Source organism: Loxodonta africana, chromosome 26, assembly GCF_030014295.1.
Source record: "Loxodonta africana isolate mLoxAfr1 chromosome 26, mLoxAfr1.hap2, whole genome shotgun sequence".
In the NCBI taxonomy this organism is placed as follows: Eukaryota; Metazoa; Chordata; class Mammalia; order Proboscidea; family Elephantidae; genus Loxodonta; species Loxodonta africana.
The window spans coordinates 26938152-26957798 of NC_087367.1; the positions used below are offsets into that span (position 1 = coordinate 26938152).

General features: G+C 43.6%; 1 protein-coding gene and 1 pseudogene across 3 annotated transcripts in view; one reads left to right on the forward strand and one right to left on the reverse strand.

Annotated features, from left to right (window-relative positions):
* Window positions 1-365: 365 nt before the first annotated feature.
* LOC100666196 (uncharacterized) lies at window positions 366-9743 on the reverse strand (annotated as a pseudogene).
* A 28-nt stretch (window positions 9744-9771) lies between these two features.
* Window positions 9772-19647, forward strand: part of EIF2AK2 (eukaryotic translation initiation factor 2 alpha kinase 2) — a 55873-nt gene continuing 45997 nt past the window's right edge. Inside the window, exons 1-3 of one of the 3 annotated variants that reach the window (XM_023555278.2) lie at window positions 9774-9888; window positions 12189-12341; window positions 19238-19372. In XM_023555278.2, coding sequence (XP_023411046.2) covers window positions 19254-19372 — 119 coding nt within the window. In that variant the 5' untranslated portion in view covers window positions 9774-9888; window positions 12189-12341; window positions 19238-19253. Of the gene's footprint in view, window positions 9889-12188; window positions 12342-12713; window positions 12819-19237; window positions 19373-19647 lie in introns of those variants that run through there. The other 2 variants (XM_010595870.3, XM_023555279.2) reach the window with 2 other exon arrangements.

Sequence of the window (19647 nt, forward strand, 5' to 3'; positions counted from 1 at the left end):
AGGTAAATCCTCAGCACTCCTGAATCACTGTGCCAATGAGCCACTCATTGCTGGAAGTGTGTCCATCAAGTTAGTAGGATTTCTTACAAGTATGAAACACTGAGATAGAATTTTCCTAGTAAATTTCACTGTTGGACTCACTGCAAATTGGTATCATTGTTGCTGTGTGCTGTCGAGTTGATTCTTACTCATACCCATTCTGTATGACAAATTAGAACTGCCCCATACGGTTTCCTAGGTTGTAATCTTTATGGGTGCAGATTGCCAGGTCTTTTCTCCCTGCAGAGTGGCTGGTGGGTTCAAACTACCAACCTTTAGGGTAGCAACCCAGCGCCCACCAGAGGTCCTTCCAGGACTTAGTATAGTGGCTGGCAAATTTGTTGAATGAATGGATGGGTGCAAGGCCGGATTAAGGCATGTAAGGGCCCTAAACACTAATAATCTGTGGTATCTGTGGTGCCCCCTCCTCTGCTGACTCGCACATTCGAACGGGATATGTGAGTTATAAATATGCATCTATATATATGTGTGTGTGTGTCTTAGCTATCCATGATGTAAATTCTTTTTATTTTTTACCAACTCAAAATAAATTTATTAAAATAGTTGATTTAAGCATCTGCCATGGTGACTTCAGGATGAACAAATCTGTCTTAGAAGAAGTACAACCAAAATGCTCCTTAGAAGCGAGGATGGCAAGACTTTGGACATGTTGTCAGGAGGGATCAGTCCCTGGAGAAGGACATCATGCTTGGTAAAGCACAGGGTCAGCAGAAAAGAGGAAGATCCTCAACAAGATGGATCAACACAGTGGCTGTGTTATAGGGCAAGGCTTCCCCGCTTGGGACTGAGCCCTGCCTACGTGCTTGCTTTCCACTGACCAAGAATGACCAGGAGAGGCTCAGAGGTTCCACACGAACAAAGGTTTATTGGTGACAGAGAGTAAAGGCTTGTGAGGGAGACACGGAGAGGGGCTTCCACCTACACTAGCCTCCAGTCTCTCCCTGAACAAAGGGTTTCCTAGGGTTTATTTAAGTTTTTAGGTGGGAAAAAGGCATTATCTTTATTCATTAAATGGGTGGAGATTTCCAGGAGAAGGGGAGGGATTCTGAAAATCAAATGTGCACGCAGTTAGAATTCAAGATGGATTTTCTCGCAGAGGTTGCTGGAACTAAGATGGAGTCTGTCACAAAGGCTGCTGGCATGTCGAAGAGGACTTATCCTGAGATGTCGTGCATGCATGATGCCTCTGGACCTTGGTTCAAGTCCCGGCGAGGGGTCCCTGCTCATGTTTGTCTCAGGTAGAAGGTCATTCGTAGGCCACGTTGATCTTTACTGCACACGCTCTGCACGTGGTGGGGCCTTGAAAAACAATTCAGGAGTATTCTCAGTAATTTGTAGGTGGTCAAGCACACAAGGCCTTGAAGTGTAGCCCCTTATCTTGTCTAAGCACCCAGTTTGTTAATCACAAGTAGTTCTCGGGTACCAGCAGCAAAAGTTATATGGTGGTCTGTAATTAGGTTTAGATTCCAAGAATACTGTGTCGGAGGCTATTTAATTCAGCCGTTCTGATCTCTTGCCTGCCTCAGATGCAACAATGGGCTCAAGCATAACAATTTTAAGAATGGTGCAGGACCGGGCAGTGTTTTGTTCTGTGGTACATAGGGTTGCTATGAGTCAGAACTGACTCGATGGCACCTAACAACAGCAACAATCTGGTGACTTCAGCCTCTACCCCAGACTCAATACTGATGGAAGTGATCTGCTCAACAGTCTCAGAAGGACCGATCAAGCTGATGAGTCGCTTGTGGGTTCTCATCTGGAAATGATTCCAGGTCTTAGAGCCTTCATCACAAGGAGTTTTCCTTGTAGTGATTCTCAGAGTCTTTGGTAGGCATCCTAACCGGTCCCTTCACTTTGAGGTTCTTCTCCTTTGAGCCTCTAATCAAGTCAGCACACACCTTCTCCAGGGATTTTACATTGAAGCTGGTTAGGGTAATTCTAATCTGGTGAATGGCCACCTCTGGTTCCTCGGGTGTCTTTCTGGTGTCCATAAAAGCCGTGGCTGTGGTGCGGCTTCCTGACCCACTTGTTCCTCCTTGAGAGCGAACAGCGGTGAGTCAGGAGAGGATAAGCGAGATAGCCCTGCAGCAACGACCATGTCTTCCTCAAAGAGCAATGTAAATTCTTTTTAAATGAGACTATAATATTAGTGATTGAACGCAAAAGTGAGTGTATGCCATTATAGCGGAATGACATGAACTGGGTTATAAAGTTTTTTAGTGAATGCGGGTTACTAAGATTTTTACTACATACTGAGACCGAACCCACACAGTGCCGTACTCTTTACCTGGCTTCCTTCCCTGCAGTGTTGTATTGCAAAATCTTTTCCTTTGCTGGGCTCCCCCCACCTCAGCTTTGCATTCAAATCTTGCTTTTGTTTGGAGGTTATATGTAAACTCCATTGCACCTGGGTAGTACTATTAAGAATGTTGCTGACGTAACTTGTATAAACTCCTACTTGTAAACCGCTTTAAAAGTAACCCGCTTACCCTCCCTTAGCGAGCAGGTTTGGCAGCAATAAGCACGAAGTGACTCCATTTCCTTGTACAATGAAATCAAGGTGCCTTTTTGTTCTCCCACCTCAGTCTCTCATTTATTGGCCAATACGAGTCAGACGACTAAGAACCTGGGGTTTCCAACCAGTAACAATACCTCATTCTCTACAAACAGAACATTCCACATATCCTACATCAAAGAAAATGAGCCAACTTACTTGTTTCAACAATCAGCGTAAAATTCTGTTGCTCCCACACAACAGAAAACTGACTTTCACCAATTTTGCTTTAAATGGCTCGTACTTCAATTTTGATGCCTGTTTCATACTAAATGTTGCAATTATAAATGAACAAATGAAAAGATGTCGTAAAAGAAAATTTAATGATCAGAAAACAAATATTACAACAAATTACTATATTTTATTTTTTAGGTAGATCTTTCATCTGTAACATGGTATAATTAAAAATATTCCTTTTCTATTCTTTGCTCTTACAATTTCTTCAGTGATTTTGTCATAATTAAGCTGCCAAACAATATCTACTACCATACAAGATAAGGATAATTAAGTCTTTATTGAATCATTGTTGTACACTGAGGGTTTATGAGTCTTGTTAGGGACAAAAACGTGCGTTCTGTTGCGTAGTTTGTGATCATGAAAGTTAGGAATATGCACAAAGCAACTTCAACATTGAGAAATATGCATTGAATTTTATCATCTATTATGGAATCATGATGCTTAACCAACCAAAAACCAAAGCCAGTGCCGTCGAGTCGATTCTGATTCACAGTGACCCTACAGGACAGAGTAGAACTGCCCCATAGAGTTCCCAAGGAGCGCCTGGTGGATCTGAACTGCTGACCCTTTGGTTAGCAGCCGTAACACTTAACCACTACACCACCACGGTTTCCCATAGATGCCTACAGGAGTAAAATTTGTCTTTCCTGAATCTGCAAACATGCAGTTCTCATTTAGGAATGAATTTGCTGCATTTCTTTGCAAAGGTTTGTATTTAAGTCACTGGGATAAGCCTGCACTAATTTCACGGATGCTTTCATGTATTCTTCATCTGGTATAATATCCACATTGTTTAAGAAAGAAAATTTATTTGAAAGAACTTCATACACTTTTGCCCTTCTTTTCATGCAGATTCAAGTGTGTCAATGATGGCATAGTATGGGGTTATACAAAACTGATCACTGGCACTCAGTACTCTCGGAGCACTTCCATCATTTACTCGTTTCTTTCTAATGCTTCTGCAATGGTGAACTGCTTGATAATCAGTATTTGGCAGTATTTGTTTTGTTATGTTTTCAAATTATTCAAAAGCTTCTCTTAAATTATGTAAATACCCTATTAATGACTGGTAGATATCTATGCACATCTTTAAATTTACTTCTGAATTTTGGAGAGCTTGAATTGTCCATTGAAAATGCTGCAATATATCATTCCACATCAAAAACGAAAAAAAACCCAAACCTGTTGCCATCAAGTTGATTCTGACTCATAGCAACCCTATAGGACAGAGTAGAACTGCCCCATAGGGTTTCCAAGGAGTGATTGGTGGATTCGAACTGCCCACTTTTTGGTTAGCAGTCTGGGCTCTTAACCACTGTGCCACCAGGGCCCCCCTTATCGCACATAACCAACATAAATACATACAGGGATACCTCAGAGATATTGTGGGTTCAGTTTCAGAACACCTCAATAAAGTGAATATCACAATAAAGCAAGTCACATGAATTTTTTGGTTTACCAGTACATATAAGAGTTATATTTATAAAAACTCATGAAAAGGTTTACACACAAAAAGACGGAATCTTTGATGGTTACAAGGGAGGGGAGGGGCAGAGATGGAAAAGCACTAAATAGACAGGTGGTAACTTTGGTGAAGGGTAAGGCAGTACACTATACTGGGGAAGCCAACACAAATTGTACAAGGCAAGGTCATGGAAGCTCCATAAACACATCCAAACTCCCCGAGGGACCGAATTACTGGACTGAGGGCTGTGGGGACCATGGTCTCGGAAAACGCCTAGCTCAATTGGCATGACATAGTTTATAAAGAAAATGTTCTACGTTCTACTTTGATGAGTACCGTCTGGGGTCTTAAAAGCCTGTGAGTGGCCATCCAAAATACTCCATTGGTCTCACCCCTTCCGGAGCAAGGAATAATGAAGAAAACTAAAGACACAAGGGAAAGATCAGTCCAAAGGACTAATGGACCACAACTACCACAGCCTCCACCAGATTGAGTCCAGGACAACTAGATGGTGCCTGGCTACCACTACTGACTGCTCTGACAAGGATCACAATAGAGGGTTCCAGACAGAGCTGGAGAAAAGTGCAGGACAAAATTCTAATTCACAAAATAAGACCAGACTTCTCCAGTCTGACAGAGACTGGAGAAACCCTGAGAGTAAGGCCCCCAGGCACCCTTTTAGCTCAGTAATAAAGTCACTCTTGAGGTTCACCCTTCAGCCAAAGATTAGACAGGCCCACAAAACAAAACGAGACTAAATGGGCACACCAGCCCTGGGGCAAGGACTAGAAGGCAAGAGGGGACAGGAAAACTGGTAATAGGGAACCCGAGTTTGAGAAGGGAGAGTGTTGACATGTCATGGGGTTGTTAACCAATGTCATAAAACAATGTGTGTACTAACTGTTTAAAGAGAAGCTAGTTTGTTCTGTAAACCTTCATCTAAAGTACAATAAAAAAAAAAAGTGAAATTAAAAAAAAATTCCCAAAGCCCACTCTTCAGATAAAGATTAGACTAGGTTATAAAACATAAAATAATACTCATGAAGAGTGTACTTCTTGGTTCAATCATACACGAAACCAAATGGGGGGAGGCAGGATGAAAAAGCAGGAAGGGACAGAAACTGGTTGAATGGACACAAGAAAGCTGGGGTAGAAAGGGGGAGTGTGCTGTCACATTATAGGGATTGCAACTAATGTCACATAACAATATGTGTATAAATTTTTGTATAAGAAATTAACTTGAGCTGTAAACTTCCACCTAAATCACAATAAAAATAAGAGTTATGTTTATACTGTAGTCTTTTTTTTCTTTTTAGTCTATTAGGATCCCTGGTGGTGCAGTAGTTAAGAGCTTGGCTGCTAACCAAAAGGTCAGCAGTTCGAATCCAATAGCCACTCCCTGGAAACCCTATGGAGCAGTTTTACTCTGTCCTATAGGAGCCACAACAGTTTTGCAACAGTAGAACTTTCAAAACTGAAGACAACCCTCTCAAACCCTGCTGCTTTACTAAGTCTATGTAACAGTCTAAATCCTTTGTTTTCATTTCAACAATGGTCACAGCATCTACACCAGTAGCAGATTCCATCTTCAGAAATCACTTTCTTTGCTTATCCATAAGAAACAGCTCCGCAACCACTAAAGTTTTATGAGATTACAGCAATTCAGTCACATCTTCAGGTTCCATTTCTCATTCTAGTTCTCTTGCTATACCCACCACATCTGTAGTTACTTACTTCCTCCACTGAAGTCTTGAACCCCTCAAAGTCATCCAGGGGTTGGAATCAACTTCTTCCAAACTCCTGTTAATGTTGATATTTTGATCTCCTTCCATGAATCATGAATGTTCTTAATGGCATCTAGAATGGAGAATCCTTTCCAGAAGGTTTTCAATTTACTTTGCCCAGATCCATCTTAGGAATCACTATCTAGAGCAGCTATACAGCCTTATGAAATACATTTCTTAAGTAATAAGACCTGAATGTCAAAATTACTCTTTGATCCATAGGCTGCAGAATGGATGTTTCGTTAGCAGACATGAAAATAACATTAATCTCCTTGTACATATTCATCAGAGCTCTTGGGTGACCAGGTGCATTGTCAATGAGCAGTAATATTTCAAAACGAATCTTTTTTTCTGAGCAGTAGGTCTCAACAGTGGACTTAAAATATTAGTAAACCATGTTGTAAACAGATGTGCTGTCATCCAGGCTTTGTTGTTCCATTTATAGAGCACAGGCAGAGTAGACTTAGCATAATTCTTAAGGGCCCTAGGATTTTCAGAATGGTAAAAGAACATTGGCTTCAACTTAAAGTCACCAGCTGCTTTAGCCCCTAACAAAAAAGTCAGCCTGTCCTTTTATGCTCTGAAGCCAAGCGTTGGCTTCTCCTCTCTAGCTGTGGAAGTCCTATACGGCATCTTCTTCCAATACAAGGCTGCTATGTCGACACTGAAAATCTGTTGTTTAGTGTAGCCGCCTTCATCAATTATCTTAGCTAGGTCTTCTGGATAACTTGCTGCAGCTTCTTCAACAGTCTTTGCTGCTTCACCTTGCACTTTTATGTTATGGAAATGGCTTCTTTCCTTAAACCCATGAACCAACCTCTGCTAGCTTCAGACTTTTCTTCTGCAGCTTCCTCACCTCTCTCAGCCTCCATAGAATTGAAGAGAGTTAGGGCCTTGCTCTGGATTGGGCTTTGGCTTAAGGGAATTTTGTGGCTGGTTTGCTCTTCTATCCAGACCACTAAAACTTTCTCCATATCAGCAATAAGGCTGTTTCGCCTTCATGTGTTCACTGGAGTAGCACTTTTTTTGGGGGGGGGGGGGGGGCGGTTATTTTCTTTTTTAGCTTTAGAGAGTTTTTGTGTGTGTGTGTGTGTGTATGCTTTAGGTGAAAGTTTACAGCTCATTTCAGGTCCTTATTCAAAAATGTATACATATATTGTTTTGTGACATTCTGATGTTTTGTCACAAGTGACAACACTTTCCCCCTTTCCACCTCAGGTTCCTTGTGTTATTTGTCCGGTTTTCTTGTCCCTTTCTGCCTTCTCATCTTGCTTTTGGACTGGTGTTGCCCATTTGGTCTCAGGTATCTGATTGAACTAAGAAGCACGTTCCTTACATATGTTATTGTTTGTTTTATAGGCCTGTCTAATCTAAGAGCTACAGCTGCTTACCAAAAAAAGGTCAGCAGTTCGAATCCACCAGGTGCTCCTTGGAAACCGTATGGGGTAGTTCTACTCTGTCCTACAGGGTCGCTATGAGTCAGAATCGACTCAATGGCAACAAGTTTGGTTTTTGGTTTAATCTTTGTCTGAAAAGTGGGCTTCAGGAGTTGTCTCAGTTCTGAGTTAACAGAGTGTCCAGGGGCCGTAGTCTTGGAGGCTCCTCCAGTGTCTGTCAGACCAGTAAGTCTGGTCTTTTTTCATGGGTTTGAATTTTGTTCCACACTTTTCTCTCCACTGTGTCCGGAACTCTCTGTTGTGATCCCTGTCAGAGTGGTTGCTGGTGGTAGCTGGGCACCATCTAGTTCTTCTGGGCTCAGGCTGGTGGAGATTTTGGTTCATGTGGTCCTTTCATCCTTTGGGTTAATATTTTCCTTGTGTCTTTGTTTTTTGTTTTTTTTTCATTTTCCTTTGCTCTGGATGGGATAGGACCAATAGATTACTGCTCACAAGCTTTTAAGACCCAGACGCTACTCACCAAAGTAGGATGTAGAACATTTTCTTTATGAACTGTGTTATACCGATTGACCTAGATGTCCCCCGAGACCATGGTCTCCAGCCCCAGCCCCAGCAACTTAGTCCCTCGAGGTGTCTGGATATTGGAGTAGCACTTTTAATCTCCTTCAAGAACTTTTCCTTTGCATTCGTAACTTGACTGTTTGGTGCAAGAGGCCTAGTTTTTGGCCTATCTCAGCTTTCAACATGCCTTCCTCACTAAGCTTGATCATTTCTAGCTTTTGATTTAAAGTGAGAGACATCTGAATCTTCCTTTCGCTTGAACACTTAGAGGCCACTGTAGGGTTATTAATTGGCCTAATTTCAATATTGTCAAGTCTTAGGGAATAGGAAGGCCTGAGGAGAGGGAGAGATGGGTAATGGCTGGTTGAGAGCACACAACATTTATCCATTAAGTTCGCCATCTTATATGGGTACAGATGGTAGCACCCCAAAACAATTACAATAGTAACATCAAAGACCATCATAACAGATATAAAATAATGAAGAAGTTTGAAATATTGCAAGAATTACCAAAATGTGACACAGAGATGCAAAGTGAGCACGTGCTATTGGAAAAATGGTGGCGACAGACTTGCTCAATGCTGTGTTGCTACGAACTTTTAATTTGTAAAAAAAAAAAAAAAATGCTATATCTGAGAAGCGCAATACAAGGCAGTATGCCTGGGTTTGCATTTTGTTAGCAATGTTTCAGCTTCTCTTTTGGTAGCTCCTTTTTGTGTCTAGTCTTCAGCAATATTTTCTAAAGCGTCTAGAATATAAATGTACGATTCCAAGATTGTACCTGTTGCTACAGCATGTGCTTCCCAATGCGTATTAGAAAGACATTTTAATACTCCATCATCGCCTAAATATGTTTTAAGAATCGCCCATCAGTGAGTAGAGGTGACAAAGAATGTATAGGGTAACTGAACAGTAGGAAAAAACCCAACTGCTTCTGAAAGAAAGATGTCAAGAAGGTGTTTAAGTGGAACAAAAACAAAAACAAAACGAAACCTCATAATTTAAACAGCCTTGCCACGTGTGCGGCTCCCTCATGACGCTGTGTGAACTGACTGGCACAGTCTCATGCCCTGGAGCTGGCGCCCTGCTGGTTCCCTTCCACTGCTGCGCTCGCTTTTCCGTATGTCCTGTCGCTTGGCATCTACGGGTCTTTGCTTTGGACACCTGGTGCCCCTGTTTTGTTGACATCCTAAACATGTGCTTACCTTGCATATCGGGTAATCAGTCCCTGGAAGGATGAGTGGAAACAGACTGAAGGGAAATTATGTCCCCAGGCCTCTTCATTTCCAGCTTTGTAGGCATGAGAGAGAGCCAGTAGTGTTGGAAAGGGGTGCTTTGAGGTTTACTGGCCTGGATTTGAATTGCACTCTGGCGTCGCCACTTACCAGCGGCAGGACCCCGGGGTGTTAACTTACAGTTTCTTCTACTGTAAAATGGAGCTGATAATATCCACTTGCCCACCGCCACCAAAGCCAGCCAAAATGTTTGCGTGGAGGAGTTAACTGGGATCTCTGATCCCAGACGAGTGCCTGGCACCGCGGCTGGCGCCTGGGGACCTTGCGTCCTCCCCTTTGCCTGGAGGCCTTCTCTCCACACTGGGGCTGCCCCTGCTGCCCAGCCCGCCCCGCGGCGTCCCCCGCAAGCCTGCGGGTGGAGGCGCCAATCTCCCCCAGCCCGGAACTCATGCGGACGTGTGCGGGCACGCGGCTGGCTAGGCCGCCGCAGAGGAAGGCGGGGTTCGCCGGGAAAACGAAACTGAGAGCGAGCTGCTCAGACACCGCAGAGCTTCAGCGGACAGCAGCAGCGCGGGCTGAGCGGAGTCGTCAGGCGGTAAGGCCGGAGCAGCGGGCACGGGGCGAGCGCGGGGGCGGCCGGGCAGGCGGACAGCGGGGCGAGCGCGGGGACAGGCGGGGGGCCCGGCCCGGCAGCTGGGCGGAGGCGCGCGCCGATCCCGCGACCGCGCCGGGAATGCAGACCCTGGTACGAGGCCCCCGGAGCCAGCGCCGGGAGAGCGGTCAGAGCCCCGCCGCGGTTGTGCGGGGCCCTTCCCGGATGTGGGCTGAGGGTCGTGGAGCGCGGTGAGAATTTTTATCAGAGCGATTCATACATCGCTCCCAGGCCGGCGGAGGGGGTGAGGATAGGCCCAACGACTTGACATGGGGAATGTGTGGAGGCCTGAAGTAGCCACAGCTTGATTAATAGTCCGTGGGTAGAAATCTCCTGCTTAGACAGTCACGGTGGTGTCCCACCCGCTAGCCCGGCACCTGCTCCGCCTCTACCTGACCCACTACCTCTTCTCAACACCGCTATCAGAGTGTTCTGTAAATCAGAGCCAACTCTCACCTGCCAGGTACTCCCCCACTGGCTTCCCTTCTCATAAGAATCCTGTCTTCAGGCCTTGTCAAGGCCCACAAACGAGCCCTCTCGCTCCCTCCACACAGCGTCCTCGCTGTTACACTGCTGCGTTTGGGTCTTTGCACTGTTTCCGCTTTCGCCCCTCCCCGCCCCATACCTGCATGGACCAGCTCCTAGCTTCATCCTGTGCTTCCTCAAATGCCACCTTGTCAGAGAGGCCTTCCCTGAACACTGTATGAAAATACCACCACCCTGCCCGTCTTATCCCCCTCTCTCTGCTGCTGGCTTACTCTGTCACTCTTACTCTTCTGTCTCCCTTACTCTGCTTTGTTTTTCACCATAGAACTTATCACACTCTGATCCTTATTATAAGTTTATTATCTGTTCCTCTACTAGTAAATAAGTCCACAAGAGCAGGGACTTATGTGTTTTGTTCACTGGCATAACCTCAGTGCCAGGTACATAATAGATGCTCAATAAATATTTGTTAAATGAATGGTAACTCATCAGTTCTCTTTTGAATTCCAGAATAATGAGATATCCTCTTGCTCATGTTCTCCTTAGTGCTAAGAACACCTTGCCAGAATGGAAGCTAAAAGATACACTCTCAGCTGTCAGTTAGAAACTATTTAATCTTGGACAGATTATACTCTTGTTCTTCATTTTGCCTCTTTGAACCAGAAGATCCATAACACTCAACCTGTAGTTTAGTCATTTATTAATTAGGTATTATTTGAATGCATGTTATAGGCCAAGCATTGTGCAGACTCTGGAGGTGGTCTGGTCTACGGGGGGCTCCCAGTTTGCTGGCAGGGAAGGTGGGCATAGCCAAAGAAACTTCTGGACATGAATAAGAGGGACAGATAATATTTGTTAGTCAGTATGGTGGAGATCTCCTTTCTGAAAATGATAACATAGAATTAAAACCAGATTTGTCAAAGATAATTAAAAAGAAACCTATTTCCTTGTTTCCAAACTCAAAAGTACTGTTTCAAACATACCAGTGCAGCACTTTATTAGTTTACATATACATTCATGTGTTCACGCATGTTCAAACTGGTTGTACTGAGGATTTGGAGCATTCTATAGGACTTTAGAGTATAGTTGCCAGGGGCTCTCTTGTCACTGCAGTTCTGAGATCTGTGACCCCTTCAGTTGGATATGTGGCCTCATGGTCGTGACTAACTAAATGACACGTTGGTTCCTGAAAATAATGGTGCAGTTCACAGTCCCTTATTCAAAACCCTTGGGCCAGATTTGTTCCAGAATTCAGAGATTTTTGGATTTTAGAAAGGCAATGCAGTGTAAATACTACTTATTATAGAATGTCCTTGGAGGGATTTGGGGCGGTACCTCATAATAAAACATATTAGTATTTCTGCAGTGACATGTTATATAGGTAACAAAGTATAATAGAGACTCTAAATGGCTCATGACTGTTCAGGTCAACACAGGTAGCTCCAAACCTACCAAAATGAATAAATTAACAATAAACAAACAAAAACCCCTAGTTATCAGAACTATTTGGAGTTTGGGATTGCAGACCTGGTATACCCTTTTGAGGCCAGTTATGTGGGTGGGGTGGGGGATTCTGCTAAAGACTTTATATCTGACTTATTCCTCATGACAATCTTGCGAATCAGGCATTTTTATTCCTGTTTTCAGATCATGGGTCAAAGGCCCACAGAGGTGTCTAGTCCAGGTCTGTGTCGCTGTAATGCCTAAGCTCTTTCTCCAATTCCAGGCTGTAATGTGAATGTGCTTCCTTTTCTCAGATTCTAGGGACTTCCAGTGCCCTGCTTCCAGCTACCACTGTCTGTCACCTAAACCACTGCAGGAGCCTCACGTGGTCTCCTTACTTCTACTCATGTTCATGCCCCACGCCCATACTCTGTTCTTCACCAGCATCAGAGTGATCAGTCAAAAACGTAAGTCAGATCACGTCACCCCTCTTCTTAGAGCCCTCCAGTGGCTTCCTACTGCAATTAGAATAACAGCTGGGTACTGACCATGTTATTCTGGAGCAATAAGCAACATCATGACAAATGGAGAAAAGATTGAAGTCAAGGGTTTCATTTTACTTGGATCCACAATCAACACCCATGGACGCAGCAGTCAGGAAATCACATGACGTGTCGCCTTGGGCAAATCTGTTGCAAAAGACCTCTTTCAAAAGTTAAAAATGTCACTCTGAGAACTAACTTACACCTGACTCAAGCCTTGGTATTTTCAATTACCTCATATGTATGTGAAAGCTGGACAATGAATAAGGAAAACTGAAGAGGAATTGATGCCTTTGAGTTATGGTATTGGTGAAGATTATTGAATATACCGTGAACTGGCAGAAGAATGAACAAATCTATCTTGGAAAAGTACAGCCAGAATTCTCCTTAGAAGTGAGAATGGTGAGACTTTGTCTCATGTACTTTGGACATGTTATCAGGAGGAACCAGCCTCTGGAGAAGGACACCATCTTGATAGAGGGCCTTGGAAAAAGAGGAAGACCCTCAGTGAGATGGATTGACATAATGGCTACAACAATAGGCTGAAAAGTAAAGATTGTGAGGAAGGCACTCAGTTCTCTTGCTTTGCGGGTTGGCAAGTGTAGCCTTGAGGCACTCCATTCTACCGGGAAGCCTCTCTCGCTCTATGAGTCAGCTCCCGTGCCATCTCTCCCTGGTCTCCTGGTTCTGCTGCTGCCATTTCTCTACTGCTGCTTTTCTCTATCTGGACTGTCTCCGGTGTTACAACTCTCCTCACTTCCTTCTGAGTCCTCACCAGAACTGCCTTTGATGTCCATAATTCCACCAACAGTCTCTTCAAGGGAATCTAGGCGTCTACTATTAGGCACTTTAAAACTCTTCCAGCCTCTACCCATTCCACATTTTAAGAATCTGTTACAGCAGCACCCTGCTCTCCTGGTACCAAATCCTGTCTTAGTTATCTGGTGCTGCTATAATAAATATCACAAGTGGATGGCTTTAATAAAGAGAAATTTATTCTGTCATAGTCTAGGAAACTAGAAGTCCAAATTCAGGGTGCCAGCTCCAGGGGAAGGCTTTATCTCTCTGTCAGCTCTGGGAGAAGGTCCATGTCATCAATCTTCCCCTGGTCTAGGAGCTTCTCAGCATAGGAACCCTGGGTCTTAAGGACGTGCTCCCCTCCTGGTTCTTCATTCTTGGTAGCATGAGATTCCTCTCCTCTCTGCTTGATTCTCTTTCATATCTCAAAAGAGATTGACTCAAGGTACAACCTAATCTTGTAGATTGAGTCCTGATTCATTAACATAACTGCCTCTAATCCTGCCTCATTAATATCACAGAGGTAGGATTTACAACACTTAGGAAAATCACATCAGATCACAAAATGGTGGACACCCATACAGTACTGGGAATCATGGCCTAGCCAAGTTGATACACTTTTTTGAGGGACACAGTTCAATCTATAACAGCACCTAACAACAACACTGACCATGGCCTAGAAGGTATATGTGCTCTGATGCCCGCCCACCACGTTGATTAGTTTTCTACCCTCTCCCCCTCTTAACTGTGCATCAGCCCCATTGGCCTTTTTACCAGTAAAAGAGATAAAGGCTGTGATACAGTCCCAAATCAGGACCTCTTCTAGAGTATTTGGGAAGATTTCTAAAAGAAGTAGCATTTGAGCTGAGATCTCTGTAGGAAGAGTAGGAGTTGACTAGGAAAAGGCAGTGGCAGAGGTAGAGTTAAAAACATTTCAGAAGGGAACGGATTGCACAGAGGCAGTCAGGAGTTGGTAGTGGAGGCATACACTTGAGAGCCGTCATTGTATAGGTGGAATTTAACGCCAGAAGCTTTAAGTTGATCACCAAGGGAGTGAGAGCAAGTAGAGAAGAGAGGAGGTCCAAGGACTGGGTCCCTGGGCACTACAATATTTAGAAGAATGGAAGACAAAGAGGAACCAGCAGAAAAAACTGAAAACGGACAGCCGTAAGGGAGGAAGATTACCAGGAGAGTGTGGTGTCCTCGAAGTCCAAGCCAAGGAAGTGGGAGAAGGGAATGAACCACCATGTTAGACGCTGGTTATAGGTCAAGTAGACAAAGATTAAGAACTGACCACTGGATTTAGTGATGGGGAGGCCATCGCCTTGACCTTGACAAAAGCAGTTTGGTTGTCTTGTGGAAGCTGCATGATTGAATTGGTGGTTTAAAAAGATCACGCTGACTGCAGGGTAGAGAAGAATTTGAAGTGGCTATGAGAAACTGGTTATCAGGTTCTTGCAGCAGCCCAGGAGTGAGGTGATGATGGCTTGAACCAGGATGGTAGCAGTAGACATCGTTGAGAAGTAGATAGATTTTGAAGTTACAGGACTTGGTTATGGATTAGAAAGTAGGGCAAGGAGATGTCAAGAATGCTGTATGTTGTATCAGTCAGGGTTGTCCAGAGAAACAGGACCGATTAGATGGATATGGTATACATAATTTATTTTCAGGAATTGGCTCCCATAATTGTGGAGACTGACAAATCTGAAATCTGTAGGGCAGGCTAGCTGGCTGAAAACTGAGACAAGAGTTGATGTTATAGTTGTGTCTTAGTTATCTAGTGCTGCTATAACAGAAATACCACAAGTGGATGGCTTTAATAAACAAATTTACTCTCTCACAGTCTAAAAGGCTAGAAGTCTGAATTCAGGGCATCAGCTCCTGGGGAAGGCGTTCTCTCTCTGTTCTGGGGGAAAGTCCATGTCATCAATCTTCCCCTGGCCTAGGAACTTCTTAGCACAGAGACTCCAGGTCCTAAGGATGTGCTCCACTCCCAGTGCTGCTTTCTTGGTGGCATGAGGTCCTCCTCCTCTCTGCTCGATTCTCTCTTTTATGTCTCAAAAGTGGTTGACTCCAGATATAACCTAATCCTATAGATTGAGTCCTGCCTCATTGATATAACTGCCTCTAATCCCGCCTCATTAATATCGTAGAGATTAGGATTTACAACACATAGAATAATCGCATCAGATCACAAAATGGTGGAGAACCACACAATAGTGGGAATCATGGCATAGCCAAGTTGATACACATTTTGGGGGACACATTTCAGTCCATAACAAGTCTTGAGTCCAGAATCTATAGGGCAGTCTGGCAGGCTGGAAACTCAGGCAGAATTTCTGTGTTACAGTCTTGGGGAAGGACTCTTTCTTCTCTGGGAAACCTCAGTTTTTGCTCTTAATCTTCCCTGGTCCTTGGTATGTACAGTGTACTATCCACTTTTTCCAACTCTCAGGTTCTTTGGTGGTATACTTTTACCACTGAAAGTATTTGCTGCCCTCCAGTGGGGATTTTCATAATGGCAAAAGGCAAAAGAAACATTAGCTGAAGCAAAATAGCTGAGTTATCAGGCTTGCAAGTAAGGTCATAGAAACTGAAAGCGTGATTGGGTAAAAATTTTGTCTCTTTTGGCATTTGTACCCTTAGATAAGCCTTGTAAGCATGTTTATGAGTCCCTGGTGGGTTTGGTTTTGCGTTTTATGTCATATTTGGAAAACCACAGGTTCCCCATGTAACCAAATGGAAAAAAAAAAAATTTTTTTTTTTTTTTTTTAACCAAATGGAAGGCGCCATGAAAAACATCAGCAACCAAGGTCCGGTGGTAAAGGCAGGTGACCACTAATTATGGGGGCTGAGAACCTTGGAAGTTCTCTAATAACCGTACCAGATAATATTTCTCAAAATCCATATTGCCAACCAAAATTTTAAACATACTGCATGATTCAGCATGTTTCCATTAATGAAAACACATGGTATTTAAAAAAATTCAAAGCAAAAAATAATTGGACTTTGAAAGGATTAAGGCCTTCAACTGATTGGATGAGGCCTGCCCACATTATTGACGGTAATCTCCTTTACTTAAAGTCAACTGATGGTAGATGTTAAGCATGTCTAAAAAACACCTTCACAGCAACATTTAGACTAGTGTTTGGCCAAATAACTGGGCATGATAGCCTAGCCACGTTTATACAAAAAGTAACCATCAAAGATGACTCCCAGATTTGTGGCTTTTAGACGTGGATGGATGGTGGAGTCATTTTCTGAGAAAGGAAACTCTGAACCAGCTTGGAGGGAGATCATAAATACAGTTTTGGATATTTTTGAGTTTAAAGTTCATTCAGGGTGTCCAACTGGAGATATAAGATATAAAGATCTGAAATTCAGAGAGAGGCCTAAACTGCATATGTAAGTTTTAGAGTTAGTGACATATAGATGATAATTGAAATCATGGACATGCAAGAAATCACCTTAAGGACAAAGTATAGAGTGAAGACAATAGGGTCTTGGACTGAGTATTAGGAAGCTACAGCATTTAGAGGCTAAGAAGACTAAGGAATACTAGAAAGAGTGGCTAGGGAAGAACAAAAACCAAAAGAGCCTTCCAAGCCAGAATAAGAGGTCAACAGGGCCTACTCCTGCTGAGAAGATGCATCCTACAAGAGGTGTGCTAGAAATATGGGCGTGGAAGTCACTGGAGCTCTTATCAGGAGCTGTTTGCATAAAATGATAGGAAGAAAGCCAATTGGAGTGAGCTGAGGAAATGAGACAGTTCTGTGGAGAAATGATTGTGAATGGTGAGAGACAGAGAGAACACTTGAGCCAGGGCACAAGGGGAGAAGTGGGTTTCTAGGGAGGTTGCTTTTTGTTGTTGTTTGTTTGATTGATTGATTTTGTTTTCCAGGTGGGAGAGACTGAGGATGTTTAAATGCTGATGGGAAGGCCACAGCAGATGGCAGTGCCTGAGTAGGAGGGAAGGGATGGGATCTAGAGCTTAGGTGGCAGGACTGGCTTTGAACAAGAGAGGGAACAGGACTGCCCTCGCAGGATTGAACATGGAGAGGATGTGAGCAGATGCAGGCACACTGTGCTGCAGGACTCTCCAGGTGGCACCTTTCACATTGTCGTCACCTTGGCCTTGGGAGGGAGTTTTTGGTTAGATGGGAAAACTAAGGGATCTATTTTGACTGTGAGAAAGGAAGCCAGGTCATCAGCTGGGAGGGAAGTGGGAGGTGTGAGGAGTATGGAGAAGGTTTGAAAGTTATCATGGAAAGTGTGAGAGTGAGTTTACCAGGGAGTTGTAGTAGGATTGGCAATGGGGTCAGAGTCTGGAGGGGGGTTGATGAGGGTTTTGACAAAGGTGGCCAAGAGAAAAGGGGACGTTTTCAAGAGAAGCTTAGGAGGTGGAATTGACCTGTTATATTGAGGAAACAGTTGGAGAAGAGTGGAAGCTGATTCCTAAGTCCCCTCCAGGCTTAGGTGAAGCCTCTAATGGAGGCAGGAGCACAGAGGACGAACAGGCTCCCAGGGAAGGGATCTGAAGCAGGCACTTCCAAAAGCCTGTTTCTTCCTCTGTTCTGTCTGTTCTGAGATTTGATTCCTTGCAAACTTGGGAAAGAAATAGAGGCAAATTAATACCCTGGGAGCTATCTTCAGGCAGTTTAGGATTCCTAATCTTCAGGTTTTGAAAATGAGAGTAGAAAGCAGAGTCTCAAAAGTAACCAAGGGTTCTAAGGCCGAATTTTGAGAGCTTACTAAGTATAATGTCTTTCCCCATCTACTCCCATTTGCTAAATCACTGTGAGTTGGTAATCAGTTTGGCTGGGGTCCGAGGAACTCAAATGTTGTTAATTTGTGGATCAACTGCTTCATGCAGAAATTGTCTGTCAAGAGATGATACATGAACAGGGCCACTATCGGGCCATGTGCAAAGTAGAAAAAGGTGCTTCTGTGGGCAGAAGTATTCTCCAGCCAAGGTACATTCTTGGTGCGGAATATGGACTGGGCTTTTGTGTGTGATACACATCTATGTCGTGTGGCCCTACAGGAGTAAGCCATGGCATGCTCACAGGAGCCCAGGAGGGGTAGAACTTAGTCAACATCCAAGTATGTACAGCAGACACTTGCAGGGGGAAGAGAAAAGGACCACAGAAATGAGAAAAGAGCTGTTTTCATTCCAGGTGATCGGATTTTTGGAGAAGGAATCCTGCAGTTCATGGTATGAGCAAAGCAGGCCCTGGTCCCAGGGGCAGCCTCTGTATGGAAATTCTGGCATATTCTGTACAGGGGCTCAGACTGTGGGAGGAGGGGATGAGCAGAGGGGGGAAGCACAGGTCCAGACTCCTTTCTAGCTGACAGAACTCAGTGATGAATCTTGGAGTGCCAGGCTAGTGCTTGCCAGTGACCTATTGTCCGCTTGTTTCTATCCTGCGAGATTCTCTGTATCTTTTAAATTTTGTTTATAATTTAAATTATTGCTGTGGTCTTGGTCAAGTGAGACCCATAAACTGGGATCTCAATTTACCCACTGGGTAGGTTGTAAATTGACTTCTGCAAATTCCAAAGGGAGATTTGGGGGATTTCATGAGGAATCTATTCCCTTGCAGCTAAATCTTTCATGATGTCACAAAATTCACCTATTATAGGTTCTTTGGGCCTTTTTCTGCTCAGAATGAGGAATTCTAATTCTATGCCTGCAGGCTTTTTTTTTTTTTTTTACCTCCTCAGGCAGGTGGACAAGCTTGCACTTGACAGTGAAAGCAGAGTTAAAGAGAAAGAGCCCCTTTGTTCCTTGGCCAGTTGAGTTTTGAAAGTAGAAAAATTTGGAGAAATTAGCTTGATTCTGCAGTCCATGGGAGAGAAAAGAAACTTTTGTAAGAAAGTTTCCTCTGAATATCTGTAGTGCTAAAGTGAGTCATAGAAAGAATTTCTCCCACTACCTTTTGTCTCCTAAACTGGATTGGGGAAGTCAGATTATATATGTTCTATGATTCTGTGTCACTTCTTTCAAACATTTCTTCTCCTAGGCTACTGGAAGACGAAATGGCCAGTGGTCTTTCAGCAGGTTTCTTCATGGAGGAACTTAATAAATACAGTCAAAAGCATGATGTACCAGTTAAATATCTTGAACTGTCTAAAACAGGACCTCCACATGACTTAAGGTAAGTTGCTTTACAAAATAATTTGTCTCTATAAAATATAACCTGGGGGAAGGATATCTCTGGCACAGTTTTAAAGTCAATATCTTTAACCTGTTAGCAAAGTTGCAAAAGAGTTCTGAGAGAGTCGCCTTCTCATAAGGTGGTAACTTCAGAGGACTCCTGAGAAAAAGGAGGGTATAAGCCTTTCCATACTTCAAGCATATGGCTGTTTTACTTTTTGGAAGTTACTATTTACTTTCTTTACTGAGCATAGATGCAAGCCTTCAAAGCTCCTC